Source organism: Lycium ferocissimum, chromosome 9 (assembly GCF_029784015.1).
Source record: "Lycium ferocissimum isolate CSIRO_LF1 chromosome 9, AGI_CSIRO_Lferr_CH_V1, whole genome shotgun sequence".
Classification (NCBI taxonomy): Eukaryota; Viridiplantae; Streptophyta; class Magnoliopsida; order Solanales; family Solanaceae; genus Lycium; species Lycium ferocissimum.
In genome coordinates, this window is record NC_081350.1 from 35,742,214 (window position 1) to 35,760,664 (window position 18,451).

General features: G+C 32.9%; 1 protein-coding gene across 1 annotated transcript; it reads left to right on the forward strand.

Moving 5' to 3' along the window:
* Positions 1-594: 594 nt before the first annotated feature.
* Positions 595-4,992, forward strand: LOC132069454 (uncharacterized). The gene is made up of 6 exons (XM_059462795.1): positions 595-614; positions 1,417-1,448; positions 1,520-1,627; positions 4,016-4,109; positions 4,192-4,269; positions 4,632-4,992. The coding sequence occupies exons 1-6, from the start codon at positions 595-597 to the stop codon at positions 4,945-4,947; spliced, it is 648 nt and encodes a 215-aa protein (XP_059318778.1). The 3' UTR covers positions 4,948-4,992.
* The last annotated feature ends 13,459 nt before the right edge of the window (positions 4,993-18,451 follow it).

Below are 18,451 nucleotides of genomic sequence, written 5' to 3' on the forward strand. Positions count from 1 at the left end.
ATAGAAAAAAGCCCCAAATTCAATTTTTCTCCTCCCAAGTATAGATAAAAGTTAGGATTTTTTTTCAATTCTAATCCCATTTTTCTTCTTCCAATTTTATACTTTACTAATAACTTATCATAATTACTAAGTTTTCAAAGAGTTACACATCAAACTTTGTCAGTAATAATTGACATATTTATATTAAGACACTAGTTATTGGTGCCCCTCTGCGTCAAAATCTGGGTCCGCCTCTATTGATAAGAATAAAAGTATTATGTGAGATTTTATGGGATACTCGTAAAGGCTAATAATTTTGTTAACCGAAGATAAATAGCTGGAAAGAATTATTCCTCTTTTTTCTTTTTCAAGTTATGTTTATACAGTTATGTCTATTGTCTCTTTTATTTGTGCGTGATACAACATAATAAATATGTTTAATAATATTATTAATGAAACGAAATAAATGAAGGAGATAGGTTGCAAGTTAATTTTTGTAAAAATTAACTTCTAGTAAAAATATAATAAACGTATTGGATCATCTGCTAAAACCTCTAAAATCTGGGTTTTAACAGTCAGTCACTGTTATTCCTGTCCATTTTCCTTTGAACAAAAATGACAAAATTTAGGAAATTGAATCTGTTATTAAATTTGTATTGCAAAAAATACTTTGAACCAGTAAGTTAGACTAATTCCTGAAATAGAAAACAGAATCTGTCCAGTTTCTGCAAAACTGTAGAAAACGAAATTAACAAGCGAAAAATAACATGAACAGTATATGGAAAACCAAATCGAGCCCACTGAATTCACAGTGTGTCCTTAGGGAAATTATTCCCCTCAATGTACCTGAAGTATTGGAATCTTTCCTCCCAGGATAGAACGATTTACTCACCAAAATAGCGGTATAGCAAATTCAGGTGACTACGAACCACTCGAAGGTAGTATATCACACGAGAGTTTTTAAGAAGTGCAGAGAAAGAAGAAGATGAATATCAGAAAATTTCGTAAGTAAAAATTCTGAGGATCAACAGAAATATATAGCCTGTTTGGGAAAAGGTTTGCAACTTTTCAGAAAAGTTTGCAACCTTTTAGAAAAATTCCGTTGAAAAACGGAGGGAAATGTTTTTAACTTAATCCGGGAAAGAAAGAAAACGGGTCGGGTCACGGGTCAGGACTCTTTAATTAATTAATTAAATAATAATTAATTAAATAATTAAAATTAAAGGAGATTTGGTCCAAAAAGATTATCAATCAATCATTTGACCAAATTCAAATCCAAAGCCGAGCCAAGCGACGACGACGGCGCGAGAGGAGACCTTTTCTTTTCACCACCTATGAGGATAAATGCTTATTTCATAAAGCAAGAGGGAACAACTCATTTTTTCCTCGACTTCTTTTCCCTCCATTTCCCATTCAACCTATCTATTAAACCCAACAGAATCGTCCAACAGGACATCGTATGTCCATGCCACCTTTTGTCATAGCCTATCTATTCTTTGTTGTGTTTCATTTATATGATTTGGAATGTGTTTGTTTGTTTTCAGGACAATGGGGTCGGAATTAGTGAAGCATGAGCGGATTGAAACCACTGTTGCTAAGGTAATAATAGCACCTTTGTATTTGCCCAGTCTTTGGAACTTGGGGCCCGACCCTCTACTCTTCTCCATGCCTTTTCCATGTACTGCAATGCCTTTGTTTTGGGAGGGTCTCATAGGCGATATTAGTTTGTCTGATACTTGCTGATGTTGTATGACCTTATCCACAGAATCACAGGTGCTCCACCCTTATCATTTTCCGTCTCAAAAAAGGACTTAGTTTCATGGATTTTCAATAATATGATCATCTACTAGCCCTTTTTTCCATTTAACTGGTAATGTTAAGATGTCGTTCTCGTCCCGCTATAGTTTTGTCTTTGAGGTTCAAGTAAGTTTATGATTCTAACAGTTTTGTTTTTTACTCCTACATTTTGGGAAAGTGAAGGTTCCTAAAATGAAAGATTTACCATGATTGTTGTCCATGGTAGACTTCACGCCTGTCACTTGCTGCAATATAGACATTGAATGAGGATAAAGGCTATATGTGCATGGATAGCAGGAGTCCCATCCACATTTGTCGTGGGTTTCTTCTGCTAGGGCATTGTTGTGGCTATTCATAATGATGAGAGACTATAGAAGGTAATGTTTGTGGATGCACTACACCAAAAAAGGCTTTTAGTGGCAATAGTTATTGCCACAAAAACAATTACCGGCAATAGTTATTGCCACAAAAACATTTACCGGCAATTGGTTAATGCCATTAGATCCAAGGTCGGTAAAGCCTTTAGCGGCATTTAGGGCTAAAGTTTGGTATTGCAGGTAATAATTGATTCTAGAATATAATTAGCGGCAATTAAGTTATTGCCGCAAATTAATTGCCTCTAAAAGCATACTTTGTTGTAGTGATGTGTTCTATGCTTGACACTCTGTGGTGTATTTGGCTTGATTGGATTGATAGTGGACAAAGATATGGTGTCTAGATTAGCATGTTTAGGAGAGAGTGGAATCAACAATAGGAAAAGGAAGTCACTAACTACTTGGGCTTTATGTTTTTCGTCTACATTTTGGGATTGTATATCCACTTCCAATAGAAAAGTTTTGTTAAAAGACAAACTATGTTTTCTTATCTGAGGTTATCAGCTTCAGCATGACAATGTGATTGCTTTTTAGTACAGCATTAAATGATCTCGAGAGGAATAATGTGACTCCTTGTTTGAGTACTCTTTTGTTCTTTAAATTCTTATGAGCATCTTGTCCTAGTGTTATCAAACTGAAAAGCGAAAAAGGTCTCTTGGGCCTTAAAGCTCAAACACAAGCTTTACTGAAGAAAGGCGCAAATAATAACTATGGACACAAATCATAGTTATACAGTCAAAAGGAGCATGGTGCTTTGCCCCCTTAGCTATAATGTGGGTCATTTGGAAAGAGAGGTATTGCCCTGTCTTCAGTGTTCATAATTTCTAACTCTTTGACTTGTAATGAACTTCCCATAGAAAGATTTTTTCTTTTGGCCTTTCTGCATGAATGCTTGGTTGCCCACTTATCACATTACATCTTTCCAATCTTTTAAGCAATATCATCTACCTCAAAGTAGGTTAAAGTCTTCGTATGTGGGGAAGAATAGGACAGTACCAGGGAATTCTGATCCAATATGCCAATCTGAAATGGTTTCAAGCTGAAAGAGTAGTCAACCAAAGGAGATGATGTTACTAATGAGAGCAATTTGTGTACAAACAGCGTAGTGGTGTTCACCATGAGTAACATGGAACGGGTAGGAAGTTTCTTAAATTGGTGTTTATTTCAGAGTGGGTAAATAATTTAAAGAAATGGGTCAAACATTGTAGCCTCTTAGGTTTGTCTCAACTTGGATAAATTACTTTTTACTTTAACAAGGATTGCTTTAACATGGAATACTATATAGCTGAAAGGATTATCATTTAGACCACTTTCTTGATTGTAGTAGTGGTGTTTGCTGTTGTTGGTTGGAGCTTAAGCTGGTTGACCTGTGCCTTTCTTTTGCGACCGAGTTAGAAAGTACTCCTGAGGCTAATCTAACTTATTCTCATATTTCTTGTTTCAAATCTTGCTTCAATGACAACCAAAAACAGTATAACCTTTGTGCTTTTCTCATCTGAAAAAGCAAAAGAATGAGATATTGCGGTGGAATGTAAAGTGCATGTCACGGGTTTGAACACTGCTGCAAACAAAAGCTTGGTCTTTAAGTGGAGCAGGGTAGAGGGCGGTCTCATTATCCACTGAGTTTCAAACCGTGTACCACTGACTTGGGGTATTTTTCGGTTATCAAAACATAGGAATAACTAGGTAACAAAAACATACTTAATATTACTAATAAATTTTCTGATAAATATCAGATAGTTACTAATAAATTTTCTGATAAATATCAGATAGTTATTTGCTCTCCTTTGTTAACTGAGTAATAATCCTCTTTGAGGAGTTATGATTATTGACTTCTTTATATTTTGGTACTTTCTGACTGTTGCAGAGAACTCTATCTGCTGCAAGACAGGCAGCTGCCTTTGTACGCGGGGATGCTGTCATTCATAAGCTCTTTACTGAATTGGCTTACAGATACAAGTGAACTTCAGACCATTAACTTTCTACAATATTTTGTTATAGATCTATGGTTGTAAATATCTTTAAATTCACATGTTTACAGAGATAGAGCTGGTGGATACACGAGAATGCTCCGAACTCGGATTCGAGTAGGTGATGCTGCAGAAATGGCCTATATAGAGTAAGATTCTTACATACAAGTGAACCTCAGACCATTAACTTTCTACTCTATTTTCTTATAGATCTATGGTTGTAAATATCTTTAAATTCACATGTTTATAGAGATAGAGCTGGTGGATACACGAGAATGCTCCGAACTCGGATTCGAGTAGGTGATGCTGCAGAAATGGCCTATATAGAGTAAGATTCTTACTTTAACAGACACATACTTTTGCTATTAGATACTGAGAAATGGTTTCCAGATGTGGTGGAGTTGTTTGGAGTTTCGGTATTTATCCCCAAAAAAAGAAAGTTGGATGCTAAAAGATTGTGAAGGGACGACTATGATAAGCGAGTGTTTGACCAGTTGTGTTATTTTGGCAGGTTTATTGATAGAGAAAATGAACTTAGACAATCCAAACCACCAAATCCTCAACCTCCACAGAGACCAGCCATGGATCCCTGGACAAGATCTCGGCTCAGCAGACAGTTTGCACCACCTAAGGAGGAGAAATTATCGACTCTGATAGTTAATACAAGTTTTTCTGGGAAGTGCATTCAAGATGATTGTTTTGTCTTTTCAATTCATAATGATATATCTGGTTTTACATGTTTGGAGCCTACATGTAGTAGTGTAATGATAATAATGTTTCATTCAACAGCACTAGGCATGGTGATTGGTAAATTCAACTGGTTTTAAGCTTCTGTATTTTCCAGCCTGCAGTGTACTCCAGTTGTAACCCCACCCCCCCCCCCCCCAACCAAAAAAACAAATCCATCACCCCCTCCATTCGGAGGTTAACAAAACATTTCTCAAACCTTAACCTGTGTACTAGCTCATTTGTGATACAGATTGACACTGTTTGCATAAAATTCTACGTACGCTACTATGACAGTTAAGTTGTATTCTCTCTTTGAGGTCTGTACCAGGTTCCTAATAACCTTTCGACATGGTTAATAGAAGAGGGCAATTTTTGTGTGGGAAATGTGTGAATGAAGTACTCGTGGGATGATTGCATTTTATTTTTATGAATGTAATTCTTTTCTGGCTTTATTGTTCACCAATGTTTGCTATCTTTTGAGTGATAAACAAGAATAGGTTGCAGTAGTTAGATTGTTTTTCAACTTTTTCCTAACATCTGGACATTATTATTAATCTCTAATACTGAAAAAAAATTATTAGACTGCTCTCCGATTTACTGATAATATTACTGTTTTTAATATATATTTTCTCCGAAAATTATGAATTGAGAATACTCATTGGAGTGAGAGTTTGTTTACCTAGGTAGCTATAGAGTTGGTGATGGTTATAGTTCATCATAGGTGGAATCCTTTGGTAACTATGAATCATTTTTCATTGATATTCATATGAGAGTTGTTTATTTGTGGATTTAAGTATGTGACTTTTTATTGGATTTCAAATAGTATAGGTTCCTTGATTGATTTCCAATTGGCAGGGTTTGGGTTTAATATACTCAAGTTTGCCCATAGAATTTATTATCAAGTGGGTCTTGCTCCTATCCTTCCCTCTCATCGCAGACTCTTCTTTATCTTTCAATTTCCGCGTTTAGGTTAGATTCCTAGAGTTTCGGTTGTAGGACTCGTATCATAATATTATTGAGAATTGATTTTTTCAGAAGAAAAAACATCTTAAGATCTTGAATGTTCATCCTACCAATTAACTAGAAGCTACAATAAGGCAACCAAGGTGAGAACTTAGTCCATATGTACTTACGAGTCATCTATCTCGATCACCTTCTCTCCCATTACTTAAAAATTTGTACAATAATGTCCGAGAAGCGTCTTTTTCAGCTGCCATGTGTCACCCTCATAGACATTCTATCAAGACTATCCTTGAGATCAATTTGCTTTTGCAAGTTTGTTTGCAAATCCTTTCTTTATCTTATAACCTCAAAAAATCAAGAATTATGTAGGTTACACCTTTCAAGATCACACCCTCGAGAGCTAATTTTCCAATTCCATGACAAATTTAAAGCTTCTAATACCCTCCCCCTCATCAATGACCAAAAACTCATGATCCTCCCCCTAGCAATTCAAGATTTACAACTAATTAAAACCAAGTTTTTTGTTTATTCTAATCGTATTATTAAGAACTCTTGTTGTGGATTGCTCTATTTGATTGACGTCTTATATGGTCTAGCATTTTTTCTAATCCTATCAATGGTGAGTATATTGTTCTTACTAGAGATACCACACATGCTTGTAACTTGGCTTCTTGGTTAGGATTTTGTTTAATTACTAATCAATTTAAAGTAATGAGAACTTTCTACAACTCTATTGGTGTCCTATCCACTCAGAATTATGAGCTTGGTTTCAATTCTTGGAGAGAAATTGAGGCTGCGCCATTTTATTTTGATAGTCAATTAGCTGCACATAGCCTAAATGGAGCAATTTACCGGGGAGGCCATGATAAGATAGTATAAGATATATTTCTTTTGTTTTGAAAAGGAAAATCTTTTGGAAATATTTAATTTCCAATATTTGGATATAGGAAGTACCAAAATGGTTTATGGTATGTTATTAACGCTGGAATATCACGAGATTGTCTCTCGTTATGTGATATTACAAGGAGTGATCAACACGTGTTTAATGTATGGGTGATGAAAGAAAAAGGTATTCATAAATATTGGAGTACAGAATATGTTGTTGATATTGGTGGTATTGCCATGAGTTTGGGTGCTAAGGGCAGTTTTCGAATGGTTAAATACTTAAGTAATGGGGAATTTTTGATGATGCCAAGAAATAAATCTGAGTTTGTATGTTTTGATCCAATGCACAAGACTATTAGGTGTTTAAATTTTGAGTATAATAATGGGTTGTTGAAGGAGGCAAAATGTCGTGTAATTGTTTATAGCCCAAGCTTGTTTCACTCAAGGATGTTATCAAGTATGGCAACAACGTCAATGTACTAAATTTCAAGTTGAGGTACCTATAAGCATTTTCTTTATGAGTATAATTTTATATATACACTGATAGTGTAAAAAAAAAATATATACTATTTGGTCAGCCAAACGACAATTAAAGGTAATTGTCTTTGATACGGGGGTGCATGCGTAGGACAAAATTGAATTATTAAGCCCTGGTGAATCTGAAAGTGTAAAGATTGTGGAATATCTTCGTTCTGTATCATCCAATTGAAGGTGATCCCATTTTCATTCTCTTCATCCTTAATTAATTTGACAATTTGGCTAGTCATAAATTTATCCGCATCGGATATTGTCAATGTACTTGGACATAAATTAATGCAGTTACTAAATAGTTGCCTCACGCAATTCTTAACACTGATGATTATAAACTCACCTTAAGTACATAGAATCTCCCGTAGGTTTTTTAAAATACGGTAAAGTTTGATGTCCTTAAACAAGAATGTGAGTATTCTAATCATATTGAAACGAACTCAATCTTTTTTAAAAAAAAAAAAATTATGGTGCCCAGGTCAACTTGTCCGTACCTCAACAAATTTCACAGAATACTTGCTACCAAGTAACTCTGTCTCCGCAGAAGACTCCATATTCTAGTGGATTGTTCTTCTTTGTAGCAACTTTGAATATTTGAGAACTGAGAACATTTTCTAACTCTTAATTATGGGGGCAATTACACGTGCAGGTACCTTAGAACGGTTCGTTGCAATAAAGTTCTATTTATTTCTAGGTCTCCGTTCATTAGTTAATCCGGTCGACCATTATTACAACAGTGCTAAAATTTTATTTTTCCAACAGCCGCCATACGTCCATATAGGCGTCGATTTTGAAGAATGAACTATTCTTGTAGATATATGCAGGGCTCTAAATAAATTAAGATTTTGTTATAAAGTGTATATCTATATTAACTGGTACCGATAACTAAACCTTGGATAAACATATAAGAGGATTCCTAATCCTGGTAGTTGCAAACGGCTGTAGAGTGTGAAACCATAGGGTTTTAGTAGCTCGTATTCCAATCTATAGCTATATCTATATCTATATATAATATAAATCTGTATAGGCATAAATAAAAAGACAAGTGATGCTAAAGAAAATTCCGGGGCATACAATCATTAGCATTTATCTTTTTTCTCAATTTTTTGACCTTTTCTCTTCATTCTCTATTTTACTAAATAAAATAAAATATTAAAGGTCCATCCCCCACATATAATAAAAACTCACTCACCATTTAATAGCATTATATGCCGTGACTTTCCTTAGAGAAATGCAACAGTAAATTGGAGAGAAAAACAAGGAACTCAGAGGTGGAACCTCTTTACCTCCCACACGTTAGATCATTGCTGCTCCTTGGTTCAATGCTCAAAATGTAACGTTTAACCTTTTTCCCTCAATCATTAACTATAAAATAATTAATAACATTAGCTAAAAAATAATGAGTAGTCTCATTTCTACAAAATCAGTTGCTACTAATCTATAAGCGTTGGTTTGAACTTTGAAACGGTTGGCTTTAGAATGCAGGGTAAGTATATAAAAAGTGTAGTCATATATATATATATATGATTTTTCAATATTCTCATCTTTCCCTTAAGAACCAGCCCTTTTTTTTTGTTTAACATATATAAATTTTGATGATCGATTAATGATCTATCTTTGGGTACGTATATATAAAATTTACGATAATATAATATTTGAGTTTGTCTTCCTGTCATTCTATTTAGTATTTAGATGATAAATAATCCAGTTTTTGTAAGTATAGTTGAATAACTATTGATTTATTTCATGTTGTACATACAAACAGTTTATCTTAATTGGAACAAGCTGGTATTAAAAAAGCAAGCTGAAGTTTGACACGTATCTCTTTTAATATATATATATATATATATATATATATATAAATGTATATTTAGTTGAAAAGATTCTTTATTTTAATTCTTATTTTCTATTCATCGAACTTGACTTTTCTATGGAGAACTGTTAGTATTCACTTTTAGGATGTTACGGTTAATTCAGAAGTATAGCTGTATAGGGATTGGTTATCATCCTTCTTTTTATTGTGGGGGTTGTTAGTGGAGGATTGGAATTCCAAATTTTAAAATAAGATTGTTAATTGTGTCGAGATGGACTACTTTTATGTCGAGTTGTATGTGTTAATTGGTGAGCATTTGTTTGTGATAGACTATTAATTCAGGTACCAAATATTTTTTTTTTTTTTTGTCTGGGTTATTTGGTAGTTTGTCCATATTTCAAAATGGATGGCTTTTCCAAATGACAGGATCATGTGATTTGTATATTTTATGTTCCTTGACTGAAAAGTATCTCTATCAGCTTGATGATGGTAATTCTAGGACTGTATGCATACAAGAAAGTAGAGAACGACATTATATAAATGTCGTATTAAGCTACATAAATGTCACAAAATCACTTACCAACATTTAATTTACATTTGCATCAAATGTAGTAAATTTCAGTGTCGGGAATTTCCCGACATTTAGGTAAATGTCGGTAAGAAATAAACGACATTTATTTACGACATATATAAAATGTCACTTAAATTTTTTGACATTTAGGTAAATGATGGTAAAAAATAAATGACATTTATTTACCACATATATAAAATGTCACTTAAATTTTTTGACATTTTGATTAATGTTGGTAAAAAATTTACGACATTTACTTGTGACTCTTCTAAAATGTCATTAAAATTGGTCAATATCAATAAATCAAATTTACGTGAATGTCAAAAACAATAGTGACATTTTTTTAAAATTTTGCAAATGTCACATTTAGAATTTCCAACATTTCAATTAATATTTGTTCCAAATTTACAAAAATATTAATAATATCGTCTATTTAATTATATAGTGGTGTATTTATATTTAATTTGCACATTCATAATTGTCAACCGTTACAAACATGAAATATATGTAAAATAAATTGCCTTTTAATACAGTAATCAAAGAACAAAGTAACAATAGACAAGTATTGTGAACAAATTAAATAATATCAAATCAAATGATTTTTTAGATCCAATAAAATTCAAACCTAACTAAATCATAAACGACAATAATTTCAACATCTAACTACATCAAGATCACTCCTAACTCAGAATTCTTCTACAGTAATTTCTGCAACAAAGCTTTATGAAACCACATCTCCATAGCTCAAGCATTTCGTTGTCAATATTCAATAATTGATCTCACTCCCTTAAAAAATGCTGAAAAACACAAGACTGGTAGGCTTCAATTAATATTTCTTAACAAAATTGTATAACACCGTAAAATCTAACATTTTATGTTGAGAGAATTGTAAGATGTAATTAATTAAATAAAACTAGATGAAGATATTATCAAGGTTCCAATCAATCCAGTTGCTTGATTCAAGAGGGGATGATAACACGGTTTTATAAGATATATATATATATATATATATATATATATATATATATATATATATATATATATATATATATAAAATCTTTCTTTTCAGCTAAATAGTTTTTTATGAAAGTATATATTTTTGTAGTTTTAATATGATTGTTTTTCATATTGAAGATGTCGACTATTTATTGGCAGTTTGTGAAATTGAAGTGTTGCAACCATCACACTAATACTGATAAGAGAAGATCAAGATCATTCGACCGTAAAAAATATTACATAAACGAGCAATTGCAAGTTAATAGGATAATTGATTTTTGAGTGGTGTGTATATTGTAGGACTATTTCTTTGTCACCGTGAATCACATTTCTAAGTTCTAATAATTCCAATAACTTCTTTTGTGATTTAATTTATTTATATAATTATATTATGCATCTGTACACATGGAAAAAATATTCTTTTATCTTGACTAAATTATAATTTTTTTTGTTGTAGATTTACTAATGTTTGATTATTTTGTAAGTTAATTTGTCTTTCAATACCGTGCGAAGTGCGGACAAATTCACTAGTTATATACTCCCTCCGCATCAAAAAGAGTATCCACTTACCTTTTTTGTTTGTTCAAAAAGAGCGTCCACTTACCAAATTAAGAAATAATTAAACCTTATTCTTCCAAAATTGCGCTTATTAAGTGTTAAGTGATTATATCTCACCCTATTTAATTAGGGGTAGTTTAGTCAAATTACCTATTTTTGAGAGTTAGTACAAGGGGGGGGGTGAACTCAGAGGTGGTGGGCACTCTTTTTTATCCTGAGGGAGTACTTTTTTTGGTTCATAATAAGTGGTTTTTTAGTTTTAGTTAGCCCGTCCATTAAGAAAACCATGTAACAACATTAATTAAGAGGTTACTTGACTAAATTATGCTAATCTACTCATAGGAAATGTAAGGAAGTATATATGTTTTTTCAAAAATTGTATTAAGAAAGTTCGAAATTTTATTTTTATTCTATTTGCCAAATATTACTTTTTGAAGAAAGACTTCAATTGAATCTCCTTGGGAGTTGATTCCGCCGCCGCAGTGCCATTAATCCCTATAAAACTAGTTTATGATTGACACATTCAGTTGATTATTTGATTGATATTGTTATAACCCTAACTTTTTCAAATATTCATACCCCACATAACCTCTAATTGTTTCCAAAGTCCTACAATACATGAATATGAGTTGTCTTATAAACTGTATATTACTCCTAGTTAAATGAATCTGTTTAACCTACACTTTTGGTACTGGTTTGAAAATTGTATATTCCTAACAACCATCAATTTTAATCGTGTACTCATGCTTTTTTATGATAGTGGTGTCCTGGTCAATTTGTGTGTACTTCGGTTATTCTATCAGATATTATATTATATATTTCGCCTGCAAAAAGATCGGACAATTTTGTTAGCATGTTCAGCTAGCCTCAGAAGATTCTTATAACCCAGCACAACATGCATGTCTATTCTCGGCACTGATTACAATTTCTTTTCTAGGGTTTGTACTCCAAATTAAAAGATCGTAGCGGTCTAGCTCAGTTGTTTCCCTTCCTGTTATTTCCTCAAATTGTGGATTCCACTCTCAATCTCGTCGATCCTCTCAAGTTTCTATTCTGTTGAAGGCAAATAAATTGTTTTCCCCGAAAAATCATGCTTACCTTATCTCAATTCAATCTTCTCTAAAAAGGCAGATAGGAAAAAATCACCGCTCTCAATTATAATTTTTCTCCCACGTCACTGACCACTAGGATACTTGAGTGCAATCATGTACTCATGTTTTTACGTTTAAACTTTGACATGTAAAACTGGCAAGAATATTACAATATTGAATTGTAAATGTAACTTGAATTTTCCTCTTAGGGACCAAATTTGACTTGTGTTTCTTGCTTCAAGCAAGAAGCTTCTTCGAAATGATCTTCAGGTATGGTATTCCAAGTTTCTAAGATAATCGTACAGCATATAATTATTACTCATTTGAGTTTTTGTTGTTTAATTTATGGATTTTACTCATAAATTTTCACTTGTTTAGGGCTTTATTGCTGTAGTGTTTTTGGTGTTGTTGACACCCTATTTTGTCCCTCCTTTATTCCAATTTATTTTCTCGAAATAAAGCTTCTAAATTTATTGACGAGCTAAACACTTTATTTTCATCATTATTAATTCTCACTATTCTACTATTAACATTATTAGCATTACTTTATCACAAATTTTAAATGATTCGTCATCGTTTCATTTTAGGATTTGTACTTGTTAAATTAATTTTACTTTATTAAATCCTTTACTTTCTGTATACTATTATTAATTGTCTTCACATAATATATATTATACTAGTTATTAAATTAGTAGTTCAAATAAATTGATTAAAGGAAGAAAAGGGCCACATTTTCGGACCAATAAAATAGGCCCAATTCGTGACTACATTTTCAAAATCAGCAGCCTATTGCCCATTACTCTATTTCATCTACCCGACCCGGCCCACTTATTTTTCTTTCAATTGAAACCTAGCCGACCTAATCCATTTTCAGCCTCTTTTCTTTTCTCTCTCTCTTCACCGTCGCTCATCTCCCTCATCTCTCTCCCCTTTGAGCTAAAACCCATTTCCTCTTTCAACCATGGCAGATTGCCTCTCTATTTTCGTGCAATACCTCCCTTTCTCCTCGTCATCTCCTCTCTCCTTTCTCCTTCATCCGTTTTCAGCAAAAAAATCAGTCCCTTTCATCCTCACAGACTTGTCACTCCATTTTTGTGCAAGTTTCCTACTTATTGCGGACAAATCAAAGTCAAACCATGGGAAATCTGTGGAAAAGCTTTCGACATTCAGATTCAAACGGGTCCTATTTTGACTCATTTTGAAACCCCCAACGTTCGGATTAGCAAGATTTTTGACCCATTTTCGAATTTGGATTTCAAAAAAATCCCGCCCAATCCAAATCGAAACCCTAGCCTTAAGCCTATAAATACATCACTAATTATTCAGCCGAAGGGGGGAATAGAATACTTCACCATACTCAACATCTCACCTTTTTACTACGATTTTAAGTCTTAGCTTGTTCTAATTCGACTCTTCAATACTCTTCTGTAAAAATCAATACTCTTCAATCTTAGTACTTTCAGATGGTTGAGTCAAAATATTAAATTACTTTATTTCCCTTTTACCCCTGCTACTGACTCGAATCCGAACGATACTCAAATTCGGAGTTGGTTGGTGTGCGAGTGGATTTGTGACCCGTCCCAGTTCATTGCGCACAAACCAGGTAAATCTCGATACACTCATTGCTTATTAGTCTCTAGCTCCTGTTTTAGTTAGACTTTCAGCTTATTTGGTTGTATTTCTTTAGTGATTATGTAGTTCTTTGCCGGCATGTTATTTATTTGATGTTTGGGGAGCTGTTAGAATAGGATGATAATCGCCGAAATGAACTTGAAAGACGTACTGTAGCTTGATTGTTTGGACTGATTTTCCAGGAATTAGAACTTAGTTAAAGTCGAATATACATAGGATATACAGTAGGTTATCAAGATAAGAAGAAGATATACATTCGGTATACATCTGATATGCGACGTGGTATATATATCTTAGGTATATTATGTATATGACTAAAACAGATCGGCACTGAAATTGTCTGTCATTTGTAAATTAAGTTTTCCCTTGTTAATCTGCTCTTTGAGTTTTAATATGCCTTGTTGGGTGCATCTGATTATGTGGTTCCGGTTCGTTCAAATGACATGGTCTGAGTCAAGCATGACTAGTAGGAATATGCGTTCGATCTTTGTTTGCTCGTGTTTATGTTTGTGTACAGCACTTCTATGATGGTGAAAATACTTAGCATAATTTGGAATTAAGTAATAACACAGCTTACCGAGATTAAAGCTCACAAGAGGTATATCTAGTTTGATAAGGGTAGGTCTGCATATTTGCGGCATTGCTATACGGTCTCAGTTTCATTTTTTTTTATGAATTGAAAACTTATTACAGACCTGTCGATGGGTGTTGAAATCCTTTGAATGTCTGAATAACAATCAATTTACGTTTATGATTTTGCATAAAAGGGAGTTGCATATATCTCATTTGGTTAACTGCGAACCTTAGTTTCTTGTCTCGTATGAGATCAATACTGTCATGCTCAGTTTGCAGCCGCTTGAACTCTCGTTTTGGGTTTAGTTTGGTCCGCCCTGCTTAATTATAGTGTTCATGTTATTCAATGGCCTAGTTTGCATCTTGTTTTCTATGTGGTATAGCCATCTGTCGGCTTGTTTGGCCTGTTATTATTGGATCTTTATGAATGTCAAAATTATTTCCAACCCTTATATAAATTCATCACTGTTTGAATATGCCGTTCAAGGATGCATGTTTGTTTGAGTAAAAGTCAAATCCTATGTTTGAAATAGTCTGCTGTATGTCTAAAAGTAAGCATTATATCTAGTTGTGATTGTTTGCCTTGCATAACCTGTCCACACGATTTCATGGAAATAAACAGGTTAAGATATATATCTTTTTTCTCCCTTTGGATTTGAATACTAGAAGATTGTTTGAACTTGTATTTTCCTTAGCTGCTTATCCAAATAAACTATCTGTATGTCTTTGTAAATAACTTGAAAATATGAGTTATATAGGGTCTAGCATACGTCTAGCCGGCATTGCATCATAGCTGCCTATCATCCTTAGCCTTGCCTTATGTTGATGCTCACGTATATACGGGAAATACACAAGATATACGCAATTTACCAATCTGTTTCAAGTTTATGTTTTACGTGTTTAATCTCATTCATTGATTATATACTAATCCTTGTCTTTTATTTTATGCATGAACATCACAATACAAGTCCGCGGGGACTCGTCATCTCCTGCATTCGGTGTTGGGCTAAAGCCCAACAAAATCTTCTCCCTCTGTTCCCGCCTCTCTGTCCGCAGCTAAGGAGATAAAAATGAGGTTCTGGGCCGAAGCCCAAATAGAAAATAACAGCCGCAGCAGTCCATGAAAGTGGGCTGAGCCCACTTCCATTATATCCATGCCTCCGTTGTTTTATCCTTTGCGTGCATTTAATGTGTATTGTATGATTGACATTTTGTTTGTTAATTTAGATAAACCTTAGCGACATTAAGGATTTAGTTTGGTAAATGGGTAGGAAGAACTAACAATTAATAACATAAGTTTCATTTTCTTCCTTTATATTATAGTTATTTATAGTATCTTAATATTTATTTTTATAATAATTGATTTTTAAATAATATATTTTGGATTAAAGGAATCATTTTTCATTCTTACTATCTTAGGAATTTACACGTCACTAATATACAAATATTAATCCAAGTACATTTTATAAATATTTTAAGTTGATCCGATTATGCAGATTTAACCAAACATAGTTAATAAAAAAGAAAGAAAACTCGACTTGTCTTAATATCCTATTTGGGAATAAGCCTAAATTTTACATCACTATATTCACACATTATAATTTTATCTCAAATCTAAATTTGTTAAGCCTTCTATTTTAAGGTTTCTACTTAGATGCAAACCATTATATTTTGCAGATTTTAGTTCGAATGACATTATTATTCAAAACCTTAGCAATGTTTATAAGTATTATTTAAACGGCATCATTATATTCTTTATTCGAAACCTTAACAACCTTTATAAGTCACATTTTAAAATAGTCGTTAAAGTTCTTCTTTTATACAAATTATTATATTTTTCTACAAATCTTATTTTAAACAATATTATTATATTCATAACTCTAACAACACTTATAAAATTATTTTCTTTTCTACCATACTATATTTACACTTGCCTAATTAAATTTGAGTAGGATTAACCATTATTAATGGAATTTAGAGGATGATCTATCAGGTATGGTACCCTCCAAGTTTCTAAGATAATCGTAGACTTTAAAAACAAATAAGAACTAATTTTAAATAAATTTGAGTTTTTGTTGTTTAATTTATGGATTTTACTCATAAATTTTAATTAATGTTTAGGGCTTTATTGCTGTAGTGTATGACAGATGTTTCCCATTTTAGTTACCCACCACATAAAAGTATATGCAACGGCATGCACTTATTAATTGTCCAGATTAAATTCGAACTCGCGACGCCAAAAAGTTCCACGTTAGAAGATAAAAATGGTCCCTAACAAAAACAATTTTGAATTCAACAAAGCTCGAACCTAAAAGACACTTATAACGCTACGGCAATTGCAAAACGAAACAAATTTGACTTCGTGTGCTCATTGTGCTATTAGACCTTAATAATTTATTTGCTTTTTCTTTGCAAAAGTTCTTCATATTTTAAAACTATTATAATCTTTTGGCTTAATGCATATGCAGCCCCCTGAACTTGTCTTTTTTTATTTTATTTTGGCATCTCAACTAAGTGTTGTTCCTATTGAACTCCTAAACTCGTCCTCAAGTGTGTATATTAAACACAATCTGACTCACATAGTATTCTATCTTCCATGTAGCAACATGCTAATATATATTCTAATTTAATTATGCCATTTTTTAGCTAAGATTAGCGAGAATTGAAAGTTTTAAAAAAGAGTAACCTCTTAATTAAGTTGACGAGGAAAAAAAAGCGTAAACCGACACATCCATGACCTAAAGAATAACTTACCACACGTCTAAAATATTACTTTACCTTCATTACCACAAATTATTTTTTGCTTCTAATAAAAATTAGATTTGAAGGATTTGATAAACACACTTCAGGACGAATTCAGGGGTTCAATAGAAACAACACTTAGTTAAGGTGCCAAAATAGAAAAAAAGAATAAATTCAGGGGCCTGCGTATGCATTAAGCCTAGTCTTTTTTATCTGAATAATTTCTAAGGGGTTCACAACAAAACTGGTTCACAACAAAAATTACTTAACAAGATAGATATGATGAGCATTGACACACAAAGTCTTGTCTTATCTAAACGGGCCCATTACAGCTCAATGATCACTTATTATGAATTAAGGGTGTCTTTGGAATGTAGGAAAATGTTTTTTACCAAAAAACAAATTCATAAATAATTTCTTTTTTTTTAACTAGTTGATTTTCTTACTTTTTTATTTTTATTTTTTATGTTTGGTAAATAAGCAAAAAAAAACTATTCAAGAGTATTTATATATTTTTACGCAAACACTAGTGAGATGAAGGTGGGGTGGGGAGGGAGTGAGAGCAGGGGTGGAGGCGAGGTGCGGGGGCAAGCGTGCCAAGGATCTCCGTGGGGTGGGGCTGCGGTGAGTAGAGTGTTTTGAGTGTGGGGAGAGACCATCAACACAGAACAGGTACTTATGGAACTTATTTTTTCTGCTTCTGAAAAGTCATTTTTCTAATTTTTAAGAAAATTATTTTGTCAGAATTTTTTTTTTTTTTTTTTTGATCAATCAAATATGAAAATTAAGAAAATATTTTCCAGAGAATTTGTCCTCTATGCCAACCACACCCTAAATGGAAAATCTCAGACTGTCAGTTCCACTAAAAGTCAAGCATGTATAAGTCTCTGCATTTTTATGTTCGTCCTTTCTCAATATTTAAGTGGGATCGGATTTCGTGGCTGGAGATAGAATCGTTTGGAATACGTAAGAATTTAAAAGACCATACAGAAAATTTGCTTCACAGAGGGATAAATAGATGGGATTGGACCTTTTGACGAAATCATACATAACAAAATAAAATAAAAAAGTTAGTCAAAGCGCATTATTTGAGAGGCGTAATTCCACGTATATGGTATAGCTTAACTTAATGAAATATACCTTATCACTACTTTTATGTGTTAAACTACTTACTTAATAAAATCCCTTAATTCGAAGGATAAATCAAGAAATTTTGTATATATTAGTTAATCGTTAGTGACCCTTCTTTT

Bases quoted from the DNA above. Each gene is read 5' to 3' on its own strand.
- LOC132069454 (XM_059462795.1), top strand. From the start codon at position 595: ATGACAAAATTTAGGAAATT. The intron at 1,449-1,519 runs CACCTTTTGTCA...GTTTGTTTGTTT, and splicing joins AGGACATCGTATGTCCATGC to TCAGGACAATGGGGTCGGAA. The intron at 4,270-4,631 runs GTAAGATTCTTA...TTATTTTGGCAG, and splicing joins GCAGAAATGGCCTATATAGA to GTTTATTGATAGAGAAAATG.